Source organism: Geospiza fortis, unplaced genomic scaffold, assembly GCF_000277835.1.
Source record: "Geospiza fortis unplaced genomic scaffold, GeoFor_1.0 scaffold317, whole genome shotgun sequence".
NCBI classification, from domain to species: Eukaryota; Metazoa; Chordata; class Aves; order Passeriformes; family Thraupidae; genus Geospiza; species Geospiza fortis.
This window is the reverse complement of record NW_005054398.1, coordinates 1,105,559-1,126,784: the sequence shown is the minus strand read 5'-3', so window position 1 is coordinate 1,126,784 and position 21,226 is coordinate 1,105,559. Positions and strand designations below refer to the sequence as shown.

The 21,226-nt window shown below is 38.3% G+C and overlaps 1 protein-coding gene across 2 annotated transcripts in view; it reads left to right on the top strand.

Moving 5' to 3' along the window:
• The window catches only part of VPS13C (vacuolar protein sorting 13 homolog C), a 69,028-nt gene that overhangs the window by 31,909 nt on the left and 15,893 nt on the right, over window positions 1–21,226 (top strand). For both annotated transcript variants that reach the window (XM_031061002.1, XM_031061003.1), the window contains exons 43-66: window positions 634–790; window positions 1,643–1,773; window positions 2,751–2,920; window positions 3,473–3,711; window positions 3,928–4,157; window positions 4,899–4,991; window positions 5,492–5,857; window positions 6,995–7,084; window positions 7,451–7,606; window positions 8,600–8,864; window positions 10,307–10,464; window positions 10,905–11,026; window positions 11,252–11,546; window positions 12,925–13,314; window positions 14,013–14,117; window positions 14,653–14,817; window positions 15,168–15,296; window positions 15,867–16,000; window positions 16,209–16,335; window positions 17,270–17,505; window positions 17,829–17,979; window positions 19,036–19,176; window positions 20,633–20,714; window positions 20,805–20,874. In XM_031061002.1, coding sequence (XP_030916862.1) covers window positions 634–790; window positions 1,643–1,773; window positions 2,751–2,920; window positions 3,473–3,711; window positions 3,928–4,157; window positions 4,899–4,991; window positions 5,492–5,857; window positions 6,995–7,084; window positions 7,451–7,606; window positions 8,600–8,864; window positions 10,307–10,464; window positions 10,905–11,026; window positions 11,252–11,546; window positions 12,925–13,314; window positions 14,013–14,117; window positions 14,653–14,817; window positions 15,168–15,296; window positions 15,867–16,000; window positions 16,209–16,335; window positions 17,270–17,505; window positions 17,829–17,979; window positions 19,036–19,176; window positions 20,633–20,714; window positions 20,805–20,874 — 4,202 coding nt within the window. The remainder of the gene's footprint in view (window positions 1–633; window positions 791–1,642; window positions 1,774–2,750; window positions 2,921–3,472; window positions 3,712–3,927; window positions 4,158–4,898; window positions 4,992–5,491; window positions 5,858–6,994; window positions 7,085–7,450; window positions 7,607–8,599; window positions 8,865–10,306; window positions 10,465–10,904; window positions 11,027–11,251; window positions 11,547–12,924; window positions 13,315–14,012; window positions 14,118–14,652; window positions 14,818–15,167; window positions 15,297–15,866; window positions 16,001–16,208; window positions 16,336–17,269; window positions 17,506–17,828; window positions 17,980–19,035; window positions 19,177–20,632; window positions 20,715–20,804; window positions 20,875–21,226) is intronic.

Here is a 21,226-nt window from a genome sequence, read left to right as displayed (position 1 = left end):
GGGCACCTTTTCCTTGTTCCTGAGCCCTTTTACTTGTTCATTCCTGTATCTGTGCTGTGGCCAATTGTCACACTGGTGAAGCACAGAGAAATAAGAGATTTAAAGGAGTACCAGCAAAATGATTCAAATATAGGAAAAATATTCTTAGATTGTGTACTATGGGCTAAGTGACTGCATCTTGTCACTTAGCACTGCTTGCTTTTCTGTCATTCTGTAATGTTATGACTGGATACTTATTCATTAAATCTTTGAAGGCTTACTGAATGGCAATTGCTTTAGTGCATACAATGCAAATCTTGGCTTTAATGTTTTCTGGTCATGTGTTTGGGTTACTGAATTGTTGAGAAGTGCTTATGTTTATCAATTACCCATATTTTTAATAGGCAAAGATCCTTTACAAATCTAGAAAGTGTTTACCATGTGGACTGTTATTTCTTGTTGTAACTCCTGTTTATAACAAGTAAAAAATTACGTAGGAGAAATGGGCAAATAATTTTGATTATTTTGGACAGGATAATTGTGACTGTCCCGTGTGTTTCTGCTGGAAGCAGCCCATGGTTTCTCCTCAATGCTTGCATACTGTGTTGGATGAAATGTCACCAAAACTGAACTTGTGGCTTTATCACTTTACAGATTGCACTCAGTGAAGGTGATCTAACTGTTATCATGAAAATTTTACTCGAAAACCTTGGAGGGGCTTCTTCCCAGCCACATACTGTGCAAGAGAATATTGAGGATATGCAGATACCTAAAAAAGGGAAAGCTCCACATGAATCAGGTGGCTCTGAGGGTATGTTCAATTCAAAGGCTGAATATGTGTAGGCAGAGGGCTGTTTGCAAATTCAAATATCATATTTTTCTGAAGCCTTACAAATTGTTTTAACTGTTACAAATATATTGTATGCATGAAAAGTTATAAATAAGAATATATGCACTTACATGGAGTGTGAGCTCCTGATGGTCAGAAGTTTTTGTGATGTGTCTTTTGTGATTCATTTCTCATATGATGGTATTCTTCAGTTTATGTCAATCACTCTTCTGTCTGCATGTGGTTAAGAAAGAAAAAAGCCAAATCATCTACCTCAGAATGTTAATGCACAATTATAACAATCAAGGAAGATATAGGTATTCAAATAGTGTGTCAGTGTAAACAGTGCATGTCTCTGGATGAAATAGAGTTAATACTTTGCCAAATCTATTTCTTCCCCAAACTTAACATTTTCCATGTCAAAAAATTGCTCTTTAACCAATAGTTGAATTGCTTTACTGTGAATAGGAACTGGAAGGAAGGGTACTGCAGACTCCCTGAGCAGACTTGGTACTTTGTATTGTTCTTCATTAAAGTGAACAAAGAACTTCAGTGAACTAATGACAGCTTCTTTTAAGGTTCTAAACCACTCTGTGCTAGATAATTTTAGCATGCATTGGATAGAACAAAATTAAAAATGTGAATTGTTTAGAGTAGTCTTCTGGATTTAGAGCTTTCCCTCTTTTTTGTGATTTTCTGATCTTAATTTAGAAAACCCCAAACACCAAACTAACCAACCAAAAAAACAAACCAAAACCAGCCAACAACAAAAAACCCAAAACCAGCAAGCCCAGTGTTCAAAGAAATGTGAAAATATCTTCTTTTCGCTGACAGGTACCCTTGTTGATTCTGGACAAAAATGTGTTTCTGCAGTTCAGTCTCCTGTGGAATGTTATACACTGCTTAAATTTGACTTCAATTTTGAGTCCCTTTCTGTAACTCTCTACAACAGTGACACAACTCAGGTTTGTGACAAAGCTTTTACCACACAGGTGGGGTGGGCAGCCAGGGCTTCTCACATGGACAGAACTCAGGTCAGAAAAATGAAGTTATATCAGCTGCACTGGCTTTGTAATGCTTTCCTAATGGAGCCTTGAGCTTTCCTGGGCAGACAGTGTCCTTAAGAGGAAGAAGGTATTTTCATTTCTGAAAGTTACACTAAAAATACTACTAAACCACCAAAACCACCCAGCATTTGATTTGGTCATTCAAACTTTGATTGCAGTTAGCCAAAATAAAAATGAATATTTCAAAAGCAGGAGTTGTTAGTTCAGACAATGCTAGTTCTATGCATGCTGCCTCTAGAGTTAGTAGGCAGATCCAAGCTGTATATTGCCCATAATTTTCTCTTGCATATCCCTGGGTGTGAGCAATCATGGGCATCCTCTCTCTGCTGAAAAAGAGAGAAAGATGTGAAATGTTGTCTTGTTTTTATGACTTAATAAAGTCTGCTTTGTGTAGATGTGAAGGTGCTTGCTTTATACATCTTTGTGTATAGTGAATTTTATTTGTGTATAATTTTTAAGATGTTCTTGTGCAATGAGCATCACAGGGAAGAAGGACACTGTAATGGGATATTATTTTAATTTCACTGTCATATAATTCCCACTTATTGCTGAGGTGCTCTTGTAGATGAGTTAGTGTGATGAGAGTGGAGGGATCCTTTGGTAAGGGATCTAGAGTTCAAGTAGATTGTCCTTCAGTGAAGCATTCTGAGCAACTGCTGCCAGTGTGGTGCAGAAACAACTTCACTGTAGCCCAGCAGGATTTTTGTTTTCTCAGTGAATTTCTTGAACTCATTTGTATGGGTGGAGGACTGATGATAGCAACAGGCTAATCAGATCCTTCAGTTGCTGGCTGGTGATGCATATGGCTAGCAGCAAGGGAAATGTGTCACAGCTTTGTTCAGTGGTACCTAACCCTGCACTCTGTCCTTCTGCAGGAGTCTGTGCTCTCAGTGCACAGCGACAAACTGCGCCTCGGGGAGCTCCGGCTGCACCTCATGGCATCTGCAGGGAAGATGTTCTCAGATGGCTCCATGGACATCACTGTTAAACTCAAGGCATGCACCTTGGATGATCTCAGAGAAGGAATTCAGAATGTCACTGCAAGGTGGGTTTGAATGCGTCAGAAATGAAACAACTCCAGCTTGTGAGGAAGGCTTTTTCCTTGTTCTATACTTTGCTTCACATGGAATTGATAAAACTCAGTAGTGCTGTCAGCTGTGGCCTGTAATACTCTGTGCTTAAGCAATGAACAATTTTAATAATGTTCAAGAAGTTTCTACTCTTTTATGTTGATTTCTCAGGTTATCCAAAACAAAAAGAAATCTTGGAGGCTGGCATATTGCAGTAAACTGTAGAACAGCTGAATAGAGAGCACCCAGCCTCATCTAGAGAGTTGTGTGCACTGAAACTTCAATGTGATTGTTATGTGCTGCATGCATACTTTCAAAAGTGTAGCACACTAGTCTTAAATTGAAATTATTCTTCTGCTAGAAAATCCTCTACCCTTTTATTTCTAGAAGAAACACTGCTTGCCTATTTAGTAATTCTTCTTTATAAAGGGCATGGAGAGAAAAAATGGCAGTACTTATGCATCTTTGTTTTCCTAGATCTATGTGTTATGATGTTTGAGATGTTTCTTATTGAACTTGTTTTCCAGAATGATAGACAAGAAAGATGACACAAATGACACTTCTATGATTGATATAAGATATAAGCAGGATAAAAATGGAACTGAAGTTGTTGCTGTCCTCGACAAGCTGTACATATGTGCTAGTATGGAATTTTTGTTGACAGTAGCACATTTTTTCATTAAGTCAATGCCAATATCTTCAGCTGAAGGATCTGCACAATTCCAACTAAAGCAAGTTGCTGCTGGGAAATCCAAGGCAGATACAGGTCTGTAAAACCAGTTTCCACGCACCTCCATTTCCCTCCTTTGCAGATTTCATTCTGAAAATTACGCATCCAAAAGTTTTCAAGATGCTGTCTTGGTATCAGACTTAAGAAATTAGTTTATTCTTCAGGATGTGTAGATTGGCCACTGACAGAGTAGATAGCTTTCCTCTTTCTGATTTTTATATTCAAGCTGTTTTTTTTACCTTGTTTTCGCAGAGATATCTGTACGGCCAAACATGACAGTAAAAGCTGTGATTATGGATCCAGAAATTGTATTTGTTGCTAATTTGACCAGTGCTGATGCTCCTGCCTTAAAAGTTTCCTTCCAGTGTGACTTTTCGCTGACATCAGACAAGCTTGCACAAAGGATGACTGCTCAAGTGATGGCCTTCAAAGTGTTGGCCTGTGCTTTTCTCAAAGAAAAACAAAGCAAGAATGTTACCACGGTAAGGAAAACAGTGTTTCATGATGAAAGAAACAATTAGAAGGGGTGGCAGGCATGTTCCTTAGCTGGCATATCTATAGCACTCAAAACTCTGTTTTCATATCACTGATTATTCAGGAGAGAGGAGGGGCCTGTGCCTTTTAAAGGTGAATCTTTTATCAGTAGGTGCAGGAGTTGAGCACTGAGAGCTCTGTCTAAAACCTATGCTGTGCATTTGTAAATGACATTAAAAGTTTCTTAGTGAAGAAACTGTATGAGGCGTTTAGAAGCCCAAGACCTTTTGCAGTGTTTTTCACTGCCTTTTGGTTTCCTTGTTGCAGTAGAGCCCTGAGCAGCATTTTGTCTGAAACCTCATTGGTACATTCCTGCCAAGGGAGCCTCAAAGGTGGCCTGGGTGCTTATCTCACATGTGCTTATCTTCCCTTATGCATTTAGGTTTTTTAAGGATTCAGGGTTTTTGTTTACTATTTTATCACTGTGGTTGGGCTTTTGTTTTGTTTGGTTTTTAAGCATTATGTCAGAAGCTTTTATTTCACTGCCTTTTAATCTTCCAGTACAAAATTGTGCTTGTGCAAATTGGGATGTGGGATTCTTGCACTATATGGAATGTTTTTACTCTGAAACATGTTGTTGCTTCATGGGATCAGTGCCCCTTTGGCCCATGGAGTAAAAAAAATATAAAACCTTATGAAAAGGTTAGATTTTAGGAGTCGCTTTAATAATCAAATTGTTTCTCACTCAGGTGTTACGGCCGTGCTCTTTGGTCATGGAAAATATGGTGCACACTTCAGGGTTACACACAGTGGCAGTAACAATAGAGGAACTAGCTATTAAGGTAAGATTAATTAAAATTGTCTTTGGAAGAACAGCTACATTTCTCAAACTGTAGCTTGTTTTTTATTGTTGTGTAGGGTTTTAAAAAATCATTTAAAAATTATTATTATTAAAATTTTATTTTGTTTGCATATTGTTATTTACATTTTTTATTTCCCCATGAGTTTAATTCCAGAAATATGCATTTTAGAACTGTGTTGGAAAAAGTCATTGTGTGTTTGTCATTTTGACAGTCCCTTGACTAGAAAGTGATAAGTTAAATACTTCAGATTCTAGGATTCCTCCTACCACTTCCCTCCAAAGTTACAAAATAACTCTTCCCCCTGCTGCTGCCTCCACTATTTTTGGGATATTTTGTAGGAAAGGAAAACAGGAGGAGGTCCATGAATAGATTCTTTTCTTTGGAAATTAAGTTGCATCCCTGAAAAGACTTTTCATGTTTGCTATTTCTATTCATCGTAGATTTTGTATTTTAATTGAAGACTTTTTTCTTTTTTCGAGATATCACCAATAATTTTGAATACTGTTGTGACCATTATGGCTGCCCTAAAACCCAAAACAACAGAGGAGGATTCTAGAGGAGCAACAGAAGTTTCTGAGAACTTGTGGCAAGTGAAGCCTGTGGATGAGTGCAATGCTTGGTTCCTTGGTGTTGACATAGCCACAGAAGCAACAGAAACTTTTAGGGACCATGAACAAATTCTGAAGCAAGAGAAATTTGATATTGTAGTGAAATCAGTTCAGATGACCTTGGAATGTGGCCTGGGCCATCGAACTGTCCCTTTATTGTTAGTGGAATCTACATTTTCAGGTGTCCTTAAAAACTGGTCCTCACTGATGGAGGTCACTGCTGATATGTCACTGGAGGTATGTGGGGTTTTAGCAGTTTAAAACACTTCTGCACAGTGCCTGAGTTCAAATAACTTTTTAATATACTTTATATGTGCTGAATTAATAATAAGTTTAAATTGAAATGCTCTCAGGAGTTCTTTAGTTAGGCAAGTGAGCATAACATGCTTTGTACACAAAGTTGGAAGTCAGTTAATTTTAATGGCAGTTGTAATGTGAAATAATCTAGTCCTGTGTTTCTGTATTATTTTTGCATATTCAAGTTCTGCTGTGTGAACAATGAGCTTGGCTTACTTGAATAGTCACATTTAACTCTTATTGCCCCCCCCATTTTGTTTGTTTCTCCAGCACTGTGTTTATTGGTAAGGTAGAAGTTACACTCTTTTGCCAAATGAGATTCCATTCTGAGATGGTAAAAGTCTCTTGTGGAGGCAGCATGTTAGAATTTCACACAACCAGATGTGCAGCTGCTCTATGCAATGCCTTTACTAACCCCTTGTCATTTTACCAAATTACCACTTTTTTCACTCTGTTCTTGGATATACAAGTAGCCTTCTTCCATTGCTGTGTGCAAATAATGGTGGAGTTTGGATGCTTAATTGTGTACCCCTGGGAGAGGTCACTGTGGTTCCAGGAGGGACAAGCAGAATAGCTGAAAGGGAACATCCAGAACTCCTGAGTCCACAGCTTCTATTCAGATCTGCAGTGATGGAAGCAAGTTAAAACCTTGGTGTTGGCTATGAGTTAAAGGAATCATTCCAGTGGACCAGATTCAGACTATAGTTGACTCAAACTGTTACTTCATAGTACCAAAAAGTACTTGTGGCAGTGAAGTTCCTGGTCTCAAAGTCTTTGAAACCATGTGGGGGCAGATAAGATACTTGATTATGTTAACTGAAAGTGTTAAAAGGATATGGCATTACCAGGATGCTTCGTTGCTCTCAAAGCAAGCCAGGGAATGAACTCTTGAAAAATGGTGTAATTTGTGAAAAATATGTGATATATTACACTTCTGTCTATTAGTTTTTAAAGCCATTAAAAGTTAATAGTTGACCTCCAAAACATGAAATGAAGATTTGTTGTATTCTTATTAACGTTTTTCATAATAATTGTTTTGTATTTAGAGACCTTATTTAATTTTGTATATTCCTTTAGGTTCATTATTACAATGAAACCTATGCAGTGTGGGAGCCACTTATTGAACGAGTCGAAGGAGGAAGGAAGCAATGGAATTTAAAGCTGGAGGTATCTAAAGATACTTGACATTATGTGCAATGGTTTGTACAGGCAGCTATTTTTAAATTTCTTTAAAGTTTTATGGGGCATTGACCTTTTGAATGCTGTTGCTTGAAGGAACTATGCAGTTTTACATGAAAAGAAAAATCTTTCTTTAAATGAAGCATGTAACCATGCAGAGAAGAGAAACAAATTTGCCTCCTGTGTTGATATAAAATTCCCATGTTTGTTTAAAGCATCTGAGATTTAGAAGGCAAAGTAGATATTACTTTGCTTGCACAATTGTCAGGTGTAAGTCAAGTAGTTTTTTCCTGTTTTAACATAGGAGAAAGTAACCTATAGGTTTGTAATTGTCTAATGGAATTTTTCTTTTAGATGAAGACTAACCCTGTCCAGGAGAGAAGTCTGCTGCCTGGGGATGATTTCATTGTTATTCCTGAGCCACAAACAGCAATTAACATCTCTTCAATGGACACAATGAATATTACAATATCCAAATGTTGTCTTGCTGTTTTCAGTAACCTAGCCAAGGTAATAACAATCAGTTATGTACTTCCATAGGAAATTCTGAATTATCTTTGTTTTAAGAACTATATTGGCTCCCAGTCAATGGCTTTTCTGCAGCTCTGACAAATGTTGCCTGGAGGGGCTGAGGAGTTTTACTCAGCTCCTTTAGGCTCAGCAAAAAGGTGGAGTTGTCTTTTGAAAGAAGTAGCTTCTGTGTTAGACCAACAAATGTGCCTATGCAGGACTTAAGGAAGTGTCACGTGCAGGTTAACTGAACATGAAATGCTTTAATAAACACAGCTGTTTCCTACAATACTCCTTCTGAAATATTAAAACAGAAATTTACTTCCTTTACATGTTTTCTGTTTAATTGAATACTAAGAAAAGTGTGCATTTTAGGATTGGCCTTTAAACTGCTGGAGCAGAATGTCCTGTGTGTTAAAAATACTTTTTACCCCTATAGTAGGTGTGCTTATGAATGGTCGAGGCTGCTTTTCCCTCCTTTTTTTTCTGAAGCGAGGAAATTTTGGTCACTAAATCAAGCTGTTTTTACAGACTGTGACTTATGTCTGTCTATTTTTTAATTCTGAATGAGCAGCAGTTGTCTAAGTAGTTGCTTACACTGTAAGTCTGTATTGGCAGTCAGTTACTGTGGCTTCTGTGTAACCAAACAAAAGCTTGTAAGTCCAAGTTGTGATTGAATTTGGAGCTTGTGTTCTGACTTGTATGTCCCAGGTCTTATGTTTCTCTTACAACCTAAGATTTGGAAAAATTCCCCGTGAGGAGTAGGAATGCTTATTATAACATCAACATTTACTGCAAATCACAGAAGGAAATTAGATTCTCTGGAAGTAATCTGTACTTGCCTGAAATATTACTATACAAAACATAGTTCTGCTGTATATAATTCCTCCCCACTTTAAAAAGGTAGTTGCTAGGAGCTGTCTTTTAAAGCCCTTATAGGTATGTTATTGTGGCTATTTGTCTATGACATATTGTATATGTTTTTATTTACAGGCATTTTCAGAAGCAACTGCATCCACCTTTGGCTATTCCTTTAAAGAGACAGCACCTATCATAGTGAAAAATGCCCTGGGTGTTTCTCTCAAAGTGCTTCCTAGCTCCAATTTTCGGATAGTGGGTTCAGTTGAAAAAGAAAACGTGAATGAAATAGAAACTGGTCAGAGCATGGAACTGGAATATTCTGTTTTTGATGCACCCCAGCGAGGAAGGTTGTCTGCACTGCACCGACAGGAAAGCTCTGTCTTCTCTTTAAATTTAGGTATTATGCTAAGGAGTGCTGTTTGTTATCACAGGCTGGGCATGGGAAGATGGGAGTTAAATTCAATGTGGTAGAAATTCAGGTCAAGTGTGTTGTGTTGGAATTACCTTTGAATATTGATGCCAATTAAAAAAACACCACAAAACAGGTACTGGGCTTCTTAGAAAGATGGAAAATTCCTCTGCTCCAGTTTTTCAGAAAGTGAAAAGAGTGATATTTTTTTCCTACCCCTTGGGAGAACTGGAAGGCATTCTAGTGGAGTCATTGATAAACCATCTTAGAGGCCCCTGTGACATAGGCCTGTGTGTTCCAGCTCCTGTTAGACAGGATTTCCATTTCTCCTATCACTACTTTTATTTAGCTTTCTGTGGTTACTCAGCTACTTGAGACCAGTTATGATTCTGTGGTTTTAGCTTTGCCAGGAAATATTCCTAAGAAAACAGGTTACAATAGCCACTAATATGTAATCATCTGAGTTTTTCCCTTTCTGTCACATCCCATATGAAGGTACTTGCTGATACAAGGCTTGTTCTGTGTTCATTAATTCAGCCAACAAATACCTTTGATAACTGCTTGCAGTATTTCCCATGCTGTGTATAAATCATAATGTAAAGCTGTGGAGTTGAGGAGTATTTGGACCCCAAAGCTTTCCTTCAGTGGTGCTTGAGTACCCTTTAAGGTGCTTTTGCCAGAGGATACTTTGCTCTCAGGACTTCTGCTGCTCAGAGTGACCCCGAGATGTGTTTGAAAGTCTCATTTTCCCAGCCTGGCAGTCGAAGAAGAAGTCAGGACTCTTCTATTCTTGTTCTCAAGGTTATTTATTGTTTCTTATCTATAAAATTCTTTCTCTGGCCAGCCGAGGTCTGCTCAGCAGGTCAGACAGAGGCACACTGACTGCCCTCAGGGCAGTGTTACCTTTTTATACTAAAAACTACGTGTACATTACTTACCATAACTTCCCAATACCCATCACCCATGTTAGACAGCGAGCTTCTACTCTAGACCAATCCAACAGTGCCAGCATCACAGCAGAAGATGGAGTCCAAGAAGAAGAAGAAGGAGAAAGGCTGGACATGCCCAGATTCCTCCCTCTTGCCTCCTGAACCCCCATTCTAAAAACCCCAAAAAATCTATTTTTCACCCTGTGACAAACTAATTATTATTCTATTTAGACTTTCATGGCTTGCAGATCCTCATATAAGGTTGATAATTTTTTCCATGGGTCATAATCCAAGTCACAGGTGCCTTGGGCTCTGTGCTAAGGTCTCTGAGCCTCCTGGCAGGGGCTCAGGCAATCCAGGACAGCCAGAGGGATATCCTGAATTCTGACACTTTGGTTCTGGTTGTTGCTGACTTTTGAGTAGCTTAAGCACTGTTCACATAGGAAATGGTAATGTAATTTGTGTTTCTAATATAGTCTTTTGTCTGTTTTTATGGATCAGAACTTGAGGGATACAAGGAGGCCCTGAGCATTCCCGTGGCCAAGCCAGGCCGCCGCCTGTACAGTGTCAGAGACGGCGCCGACCGCCCAGACTCCGTGGTGGTGCAGATCGATGCCACAGAAGGAAATAAAGTCATTACTGTGCGCTCCCCTCTGCAGGTAAAAACCAACCCCAGGCACCAGCCCCTGGCAGTGCTGCTCTTCCATCAACCACCTTCCTTTTCTTCCTTAAGGCATTTCTTCAAGATCCTACTTTTCCAAAATGTTGCTTAAAAGCCACTTACTAAGTGTTTTACTCTGTTTGTTATGTGAATTTTCCTTTGGTTTTCTCTTTCCTGTTTGGCTTTCTAATGTCCTCAGCATTGGGGATGCTTTTTATGCTACATGACATTTTAAGCATGTTTTTCAATTCTTGGGACTTAGAGTTTTCTCATATACTTGTGTATTAAGACAGCTCAAGTCTGTTTTCTAGAGTAATTTGGTTAAATCTACTAATGTTGGTTTTCCTTGTTGTTACTAATACTTTTTCCTTTAGAAATTTGCACTGTAGAAATTTGTACCATAGAAATGTAATGAAAAATTACTCATTCTGATTCTAGATCAAGAACCATTTTTCAATTCCATTTGTGATCTACCAGCTGGCTAAAGGCTCCAAGTTGCTGAAGCCAATTGGCATATCCAAGCCAGAAGAAGAGTTTCATGTTCCTTTGCATTCATACAGGTACATTTCCTCTGCTCTGTAGGACCAGTCTCTGTTACACTGATGCACAAATACAGCATTAGTTTTGAAACCTTAATTTGCATGTGAAAGTCTTCCTGACTGGACTAAGACTCCAAAGTGCTGTCTTTGTTAGATAATTAGTGTGCTGCAAAAGCCATGACTTTAAAATAGATGAAGTTAGGTGTCAGTGTGAAGTTGTGTACAAGTCCTGCTGTTTTCTTACAGGTGCCATCTGTATGTCCAACCAACAGGAATATTTGAGGGTCAGTATAAGGAGTCTACAACTTACATTGCCTGGAGGGAAGAGCTACACAGGAGCAATGAAGTCAAGTGCTTGTTGCAGTGCCCAGCTACTGAGACCAATTTCTTGCCTCTTATCATCAGCTCAACAGCTGTACCTGATGAACTAAATTTTATTTCAAGTTCTGTAGAGGAGTTGGATCCTGCCTACATTATCCACCTTTGCCCTACACTGACTGTGAGGAATCTTCTACCATACTCCTTGAGATTTTTACTTGAGGTAAGTTACTTTATGGTTTTATTTGTAAATCCTTTACTTGCTTTTGAGTAAGAATGCATTTACTTAGAAGTGAAGGTGAATGTAGGGTGGAAGATGCTGAATGTTGGGTTTTGTATTTTCTATCGTAAATGAATGAGGCAGATAATTCATTCTGGATGTTTTTGGGGATTGTTTTAAATTTCTGTGTACCTGACCAGCTCTGCCTTGCTCCTTTATTAGGAATCCTGTACTGGATTAGTCTTTTTCTTTTACGTTCTTCTGAGATTCTGTTGGCGTTTTGCAAGCTGTCTTTAGCTTCACAAGAAGAGATGTAAGAGAAAGCACCTGTAATTTCTAGAGCTTTTTTTTCCTATGTAGAAAATGCAAATTCTGTCCATTCTGACAATGATTCTTTCTTGTGACTGTTGTGAGGTCTTGCACAAACTGGAAGAATCTTTGAAGGATGTTACACAGTTTTCCTCCTGTCTGTTCAGTATTTTCAGTATCTAGTATTTCTTCATTAATCTGAGTGATTTTAGTAAATACAACAGGTGTGAGCATTTAGAACCACCATCCTTGTTTTTTCTGTTTTGTCCTATTTGCATAACTGGCTGTGACATTCATTGAGATCTTTGTTTCTTTCGCTTTGTCCAACATCCCATTGGCACTATTCCCAGTTTTCCTCACCTCCATGGTACTTCAGTACTTGGAGTTACAGAATGTAGAACAGAATGGTGTTGCCTTGACTGAGGAGCTAGAAACCAATCATTCATATCTATTTCTGAAGTCACTGTACCTGTACAGGGGTTTGTACTTATTGTCTTCACATCCCTGGGCTAATCAAGCCTGGCTATTATTCCATACAGTTAAATATGGTGTTTATCAGTAAAAATGTTTTATCAGTAAAGATTAGGAAAGCTGTTGTTGCTGGATGCTACTGCCTGAGCCACGTTGTGCTACCAAATAGCATGGCAGAACTGGCAGGTCTGAGCCTTGGGGGTTCTTTAGTGTGAAAAATCCTGGCTGTGTATCTGCAGCATAGTCCAGTGCAGTGTTACACCCAGTATTGTAAGAATATGAATAAGAAATCATTGCCAAAATCCTTTGGAAATCATGGAGGAGAGAGGGAGGGAGTGGAAACAGGCGATATGTTAGAGCAAGTTTGCCTCCCTGAGATCCAGAATTAAGCAGTCTGTAGTGCTCTGCAAGTAAAGTGCTGTTCTCAAATTATTCACAGCATCAATCTCAAGTGAAAGTGATTGGAGATTAAGACATGGGTTACTGAGGTATCAAAAATGTGCATCCTACAAGAGAATAAAATGCTGGTTCTTGAACCAGCATTTAAAGTCTAATTTTTATGTGTTGAAAACTTAATTTACCGTGTCTAATTTTGCTACAGGGAGCCGCAGAAGACGGTGAATTAACTGAAGGGAGTGCTGCAGATGTTTTTCATTCAAGAATCAGTGGAGAAATAATGGAGCTTGTGTTGTTAAAATACCAAGGCAAAGACTGGCATGGCCATCTTAAAATTTGTGATGAGATGTGTGAATTTTTTCCTGTGCGTTTCACGTCCCACAGTGCCTCAGAGCTGACAGTGGATGTTTACATCCATTCCAGGCGGGTCGGGGGCCACATGGTCCTGTCTGTGTTCAGTCCCTACTGGATTATCAACAAGACCTCCCGAGTTCTGCAGTACCGAGCTGAAGACACTCATGTGAAGCATCCAGCAGACTACAGAGATATTGTTTTGTTCTCATTTAAAAAGAAAAATATTTTTAGTAAGAACAAGGTACGCTTAATTTAGGTGGCAGTCTTTAGGCTATGCTCTGAGGGAGAAAACACAAACACTTGTTATAAAAGGAATATTTTAATGTAGTTTTTAAGTCTAAAGGTTTTAATTTGACTGCTGCCTTCTTTGGTACTTGGACATTTAAAATGCACACTGTAAATATTCTATTTTGTGTTACATACATTCCTTTTGTTTTGATTTTGGTGTGATGTGATTTTTACATGTTCAAGTGAAGAGCACTGCAGTAGAAGTTGTTTTGAATACTTTTGGGAAAAAATTTTGGAATTTTTTTTGAATTTAGAATTTTTTAGATAACTTTTTTTTACCTAACAGTTGTTGAAGAAATGGTTGAAAAACTACTTATTTGATTATTTGCTTCCATCTCTTCAAGTTTATGAAGCACCACAAAGTTGTGGGCTTTTTTCCCCATCTGTGTGTGCTGTCATGAGCATGAGTCAATGAGGACTACTCTGCTTTGATACCTTTTACTGTAACATCTTTCCCAGAACTTGATCACAGATAAATAAATCAGAATATGAAAAGTGACGCTAGATTATTAGGTTATCCTAATTTATGGGAGGTGTTAAAAGCACTTAAGTGTTGTCTTTGCATTGCTATATGTGATGTAACTGCACTCCATAATGCATTAACTACAGAATGAAAATGAGTTTACTTTGCATGTTGTTTTTTGTGTGTAGATCCAGCTCTGTATTTCAACTAGCACTTGGTCCAACAGCTTTTCCCTTGATACTGTGGGAAGCTATGGATGTGTCAGATGTTCAGCTAATAACATGGACTACCTGGTAAGATCTGTTTCAGTAATTTGTGAAGCTCTCTGTGTTCTTTTAGCTTGACTTTTTACAAAGGTGTAGTACTCTCTGTTTGCAAACACAACGATGAATGTGCATAGTGGAGATAATTGTTCACAATTGCTTGCTAGTGTTTGCACTCCTTATCCAAGACTGCATTTTCACAACCAAGCAGAGTAAAGAGATGTGGGGAGTTGTGTTTTCATGTACTCTTTAACTGTTTTCTGATGATAATGGTCATTTTCAGTTGTCATGATTTACTCCAGAGGCGTTTCTGGTAGATTTTCCCCACAAAAGCTACAGCTGCAAAATGCTACTGCTAAGCCTGTCAGTTTACCCTTGTGTTAGTTGTGTTGCATAATCTGCTGATTTTACTGTATGGTTGGTGCTTTTACTTCAGGTGGAAGGAGCAAGAGTGTTGTGTGTTAGGCTTTGTAATCACACTGATGTTGTCTTTTCTACTTTTCTATCCTGGCTTTTCTCCTTAGCTTTTTGTTGATTATTTGCTCAAATTCTCCTTGTTCAACAGGTTGGAGTTAGCATCAGAATGAGCAGTTTCAACCTTACCAGGATAGTTACCTTCACTCCATTCTACACAATAGCAAACAAATCTTCTCTGGAACTTGAAGTTGGAGAAATTGGTCCTAATGGTTCTCTTCCAACTCATAAATGGAATTATATTTCAGCTTCAGAGGTAATGCTTCATGTTTTTTCCTTTTGATATCACTGTAGACAAACAGCTGGTGTTTAGGTGTCACTTGAGGGAAGAGGAGTTCCCTTACAGAAGCTGTCTCTTCTGGTGGCATGACATGGATGTTTCACATCCCAAGGGAACTTGAACAGTACAGGTTGCATGTGCTGGTACATTAATCAAGTCCTTCAGTTTAGGTAAGTTAGATGTGGATGTGTTCATCAGGAGATACTTGGCTAAGAGCTAAGACATGTGAAGTAGTCTCAGACACACAAACCTGTTTGTTTTACTGCTGGCTTACTATATTGAACATACATGAAATGGTCAAGTTATGTGTATTTCTTGTCTTACAGTGTCTTCCATTTTGGCCTGAAAACTCATCTGGTGAACTTTGTGTAAGAGTAGTTGGCTATGAAAGCTCATCCAAACCATTCCTGTTTAAAGCTCAGGATAATGGTACTCTGCTGAAACTGGAAGAATTGGTGAGACTGACTTTGTGTAGTCTGTTGTTAACTCTCCATTTTAGCCCTATGGTAGCTTGACTCAATAAAATCATCAAGATCAAAACCTTGTGCCTTAAGTTGTGGGTACACTGCTCTTCATTCAGTTCTGTTGCATTAAAAAAGTTGTGAATCAAGTTTGCAGTGTTGTTAATGTTTTCATAGCTGTGTAGTCAAGTTAATTTGCTTGTGACGAGCTTATAGGAAACTGAACAGCTCTATTGCTATTAAGTTGCAATAGTGTGCTGCACCTCTGACATCTGGGCTTTTTGCAGAGGGTATGTCCTGGGTGTCTTCAGTTTGTTTAAGTAGGTAACAAAAAATACATTCAGTTTTAGGATTTCTTGATAAGCAATTACATGTTGGAGACACACAGTTCATGGTTAAATTAATTTGATTCAAATTAGCAATATTATAGTTTCAGAACTCACCCTAGCCTAGCATGAGGGAATGTGTTTATAAAGGTACCATGTTCAGTAAAGTCTTTGGATATAATGTTTATCATAGTTCTAACCTGAATTAATGCTGGGCTTTGTCTAACTTCCTCTCCAGAATGGGGGCTTGCTGGTAGATGTGAATGTCTCAGAGCATTCTACTGTGATCAGCTTCACGGATTACCACGAGGGAGCTGCCCCAGCTCTGATTGTGAACCACACTCCATGGGACTCCCTCAGATATAAACAGAGGTATGTGCAAGGAACAAGTCACCATTACGTGTTTAACCAGGGGTATCCTGGTTAAACATCACCAAGATATCACATGGGTATCACCAAGAGCTGATGAACCTGCAGCTGGAGGGGTGGAGTTGTTAGTACTGGGGTTTGCTTGCACCACTTCCATCAGTGCTTTTAACCAGTGAATGCTGTTATTTTCTCCTTTTCTTTTAACCTGCAGTGGATTACAGGAGGAAATGGAGTTGAAACCAAGGCAAGTATGCCTCTTTGCGTGGACAGATCCAACCAAACCAAGAAAATTGACTTGGGGCTACTCTCAATGTTTTGGTGAACATGACCTACTTAAGGTAAATTTTCTGAGGGGAGAAGGAAATGATGAACCAATTTAGGACTATTTCAAAATTAAAACTATCTGGGAGAAAGCTTGATCAGTAACTTTGCCTCTGTGTCATCCTGTAGGAGACTTATAGCTACTGTCAAGAAGCAAGATTTTAGATGTTTTGGTAGTCCAGCGTGTCTGTCTTTAATTAGCTGCCCACTTGCACCTTACACTACAATGAATTCTTCAGAGGTGGCGTGGTTTTTCTGTTGAGTAACACAGAGTTAACAAAACTGAAGAATATTGCTAGCTAAAAGAAGGGATAGGAAAGCAAATTTGAGTTTCAGTTGTACGGGAAATGGGTTTAATTTCACACACCTGAACTCAGAACCAGTTACAGTGTGCTTTACTGTATAAGCACTTCCTTGGGTCAAATTTTTCACTTTTAAAAATGGTTTTAGTTTAAAACCAATTTCCTAACCATAAAATTATGGTTACATTCATGATTCTTTGGGGCTTTTGAGAAAAGGGCTTTAATTATCTCAATTTCCCCTTACAAATTAAAAATAAGGGGTAACTGCTTTTGAAAAGCAGAAGTCTTAGTAATTGTCTGGTTTTACTGTTTCATGGTATATGATTTATTGCCTCCTTCTGCCAGTACTAAGATTTGAAGCCTTTTGCTTTGCTCTGAAGGCTTTTGTTCCCTAATGATTTCCAATATTATTCTAAACCTCAGATATTGCTGGAATGTTTAGTTTACAGAAGTGGGAAAAAAATATCCCAACCTCAGCTTCTTTCCAGTTTTAGGGTACAAGGTGCAACGAAGTCAGGACAATGCAGTAAACTGAACAAACAGGAAAAATACTGAGTTCTGGCTTATGTTTCTCTGTAAACTTGTTTATAAACATAGAGCAACATCAGGGATTCACTCATGTAATATGGTTTTTTTTCCCCTGATACAGGATGACTGTGGCCAGTTCCCGTACAATGCAAACACTCAAATTCACTGGGTGTCTTTCCTGGATGGACGGCAGCGAGTGCTGCTTTTCACAGATGATGTGGCACTGGTTTCCAAAGCACGACAAGCAGAGGAGCTGGAGCAACCCGACCAAGAAATAAACTTGTCAATCCATAGTCTTGGACTTTCTCTAGTTAACAATGAAAATAAAAAGGAAATCTCTTACATAGGAATCACTAGGTACCGCCCGTGGATGTGTAAATGTTCTTTTGAATAATCAAAATTTGGCAGTGTATTACAATTTTAGCAATAGAGTTGAAGGGGGTATGTTTCAAGTTAAATTAAGTGAAGCATTTTTAATTAAAATGAAGTTTTGCATTTACTCCTATTGTGGAATTAGAACCAACAGGATTTAACTGCCCCCTTTTTTTGGCTTACATTAAAAAAAGACATAATAGTGGTTTTTGAGCCTGAGAAATTAGAAAATTATGTTTTACAAGGTTTGCATGCATAAGAAAAGTATAAGTACTCTAAAATTGGTAACTTTGTTATTTGTCTTGCAGTTCTGATGTTGTTTGGGAACGGAAACCAAGGCAAAAGTGGAAACCATTTAATCAAAAACAAATAAACCTATTGGAACAAGCATATCAAAAGTATCTCTCCAAGAGTGCTTTCCAAGGTCCTGGTTGGCATAAACTGGACAGCAATACTGAGGTAGGTATTGAGTTTTAGTGTTTAAATGCTTGCAGAACAAGTGCAACAGTTAAAACAGATTTCTGTTTGCTAAGTTGGGATAGATGCTGTGTGAAGAAAAACAGAAACAAGAGGCAAGATTTTTATTTAAATAGTTACACATTTTACACAGTAGAATGTTTTTGTCTTGTGGTGATACTGAGGCAGTACTGAGGTATTATCCAGGCTCGTGTTATGAAGTAAGAATTTCAAAGGATTTTTCTTTTGTGTGGTAGAAAAGATTGCTCAGTGTCTGCATGTTAGTTGTGAACCTATATTTGCAGTATATACCCTAAATTCTTTGTAGAAATTTTGGTTTTAGCTTCTTAATCAGGTACAGTTCCCATTACTTGATATGGTAAAGGAGTCTGCAGTGTTCAAGGAGTCTGGAAATGAATCCACTTACCTGAGCTTGTTCAGACATTAATTATACATCCCTGTATTCCATGCATAAAGAGTGTATTCAAATGGCTAAGTCCAATACAACCATTTTAAAGTACCATAGTCAGGCTTATTTTCTATATCATCCTTTCATTTGAAAAACATGTATATGCCCTCAGCTGTTGAAAACTTGAATTTTGACCATTGCAGTAGTGCATTTATAATACATGGTATCAAATCTTTTATCTGTAGGTCATTGCATTTCACTCTCAATAAAGGAGAGCTTTATGCTTCTGCTTCTCATAACTTAAAAGTTGCAGGATCAGGAGGAAAATGTCAGTTGGGAAAGTAAATCAGCTGCATATAAATATCTTTAATTATGCCAGTGTAATATATAACTCATGAAGAAATAGCTACTTAGGTGACACAGAGGTTCCTGCTTAGGACAACTAAAGCTGCCATGTAATGTCCTTGTCAGAATAAATGGTGGTTTTCACTGCTTTCCATGCAGTTAATTAGATGGAGAAGCTCAGTAGCCTGTGATCTGATAATGAGGAAAACCACAGGGTTTATTTGCTAGTCTGTCAGCTAGTTATGTACCATTTTATTGTTTCCCAAATTAAACTGTATCTTAGCTCTGCTTCCTTATATTTGCAGGTGAATTTTAGCAAGTCTCCAATGGAAATGCGTCTCCCCGTCAGATGCAGCATCCGCCGTAACTTCCTGTCAGGAATTCAGGTTGAATTCAAGCAGTCACCTCACCAAAGGAGCCTACGGGCTCAGCTCTACTGGCTGCAGGTACCTGCAGTTTAATATTTAAACCTTCCTCTGGTTTTGAAATTAGACAGACATATTAAGGCTTTGCTTTCATTCATTTTTGTGAAGAAGTATTAAAAAATCAGGGATGCCCCAACAAAGGCAGGAATGATGCATCTGACTCGATGTTCTCAGAAGGCTAATTTATTACTTCATTATACTATATTATATTAAAGAATACTATACTATACTAAAGAATACTGAAAGGATACTTACTAAATGCTATAAAGATACTAATGAAAACTCCTGACTCTTTCCAGAGTTCCGACATAGCTTGGCCCCAATTGGCCAATGAGTCAAAACAACTCACAGCAGAATCCAATGAAACAATCTCCAAACACATTTCACATGAGCAAAACGCAGGAGAAGCCCGTGAGATAAGAATTGTTTTCGTTTTCTCTGAGGCCTCTCTCATTGCCTTTTAGCATCTCAGGAGCAAAACCCTGGGTGAAGGAATTTTTTCAGACAATGTGAATTCCACAAAGAAGTATCTCCAAATCTTATGGATGTGGTGCTTTTCTCCCTACATCAGTAGCAGGGGTGCTGTGATGGAAAAGTATTGCAGAATTGTCATCCCAGGCTTTTGAAGTAGTGTGGAAAGAATTCCACGAAACTGTGTGCTAATGTACAGCAGGGTGCTATGATGGCGAGTTTATTACTAAAGGGCTGTATTTTGGTGTTTTAAAACCTCAACCTTTTTCAAAATTTTACTGTAGTTTTTACACAGAAGTGTAACGTTATTCTACAGAGTATATCTAGGTGTTTAGAGACCTTAGTACAAAAACTGCTTGTCTAATGGGAAGTAGAAAACAGGTATTTAAATATGCTAAATAGTATGCAGTAATGTATCTACATGTAATATTAACACAGAATTAGTGTGCAACACTTGCAGCAGATCAGGATAGTCCAGTGAGGACTAGTAATGTTGCTAAATTTACCAGTAGAGCACTTTAGCAGGTACTGGCAAGAAGTGTTCAGTGCTAGAGGGAGATGATGTTGAGTCATCATCATTGCCATCTTCATCTCCATTTGCTGCCCTTCACTGAGGACCCTGGTGCTTTTCCTGACCAGCTGATGGGGAAGTTTGCTCTTTCCTTTTATCTTTCATTTTGTTTTTACTTTTGCCTGAAGGTGGTTTTCACTATACAGTTAATGTTTGCCATCAGCTGCAGACCTTGTAAGGGAGTCTTTGTGGGTTTGAACCTCTCTAAGCATCCCTTGTGCAGCACTTGGAACCATCTGAACCTTTATAACTGAATTAGTAACATTCCACAATGGTATCAGAGTAATCCTTTTGCTCTTTCCTCCTTCCACCCTAATAAGTAGGGTATTCCTCTTGAACACAATTTATAAACAAGTTATTCAAACCTTCTGAAATGAGAACTGTTTGATTATCATGTCACTAAAATATTCCTGTAATTATGCGTTAATTTTTTAGGTTGATAATCAATTACCAGGATCAATGTTTCCTGTTGTATTTCACCCTGTAGCCCCTCCCAAGTCCATTGCTTTGGATTCAGGTAAGAGAAAGCCTATAGTAATAGCAGATTTATTCAGCCTTGAAAGTAGGAGCTTGGCCATTTATTTTTAAGCGTTGTTTTTCTCTTTAGAACCAAAACCCTTCATTGACATCAGCATCATCACTAGATTCAATGAATACAGCCAAGTCCTGCAATTCAAGTGAGTGTAACAGTGAATTGTAATTTACTTTTAGAGGTGTAATATATTTTAGAGGGGAACTTTGTTCTTAAGTTTGTTCTCCTATCTAAACCACTCTTGACTTCAGATTGAGTTTTTAAATATCTCCAATAAGAAAACATCATTCAAAAAGGAACTTCATTTTAGAAAATAAGGACTGGCCACGTGAAGGGACCGTTATGCAAATTCTTTAGTAATCAGAATCATTTCCTTCTTGTACTGCAGTATCAGAGTTGTGTGTCAGTTTGCTGTGCAGTGCTGGCCAGTAAGCACTTCTAACTATAAATTGAGAGTTGATATTGTGGATTGTAAATCTTAGTATGTGACATTGCAC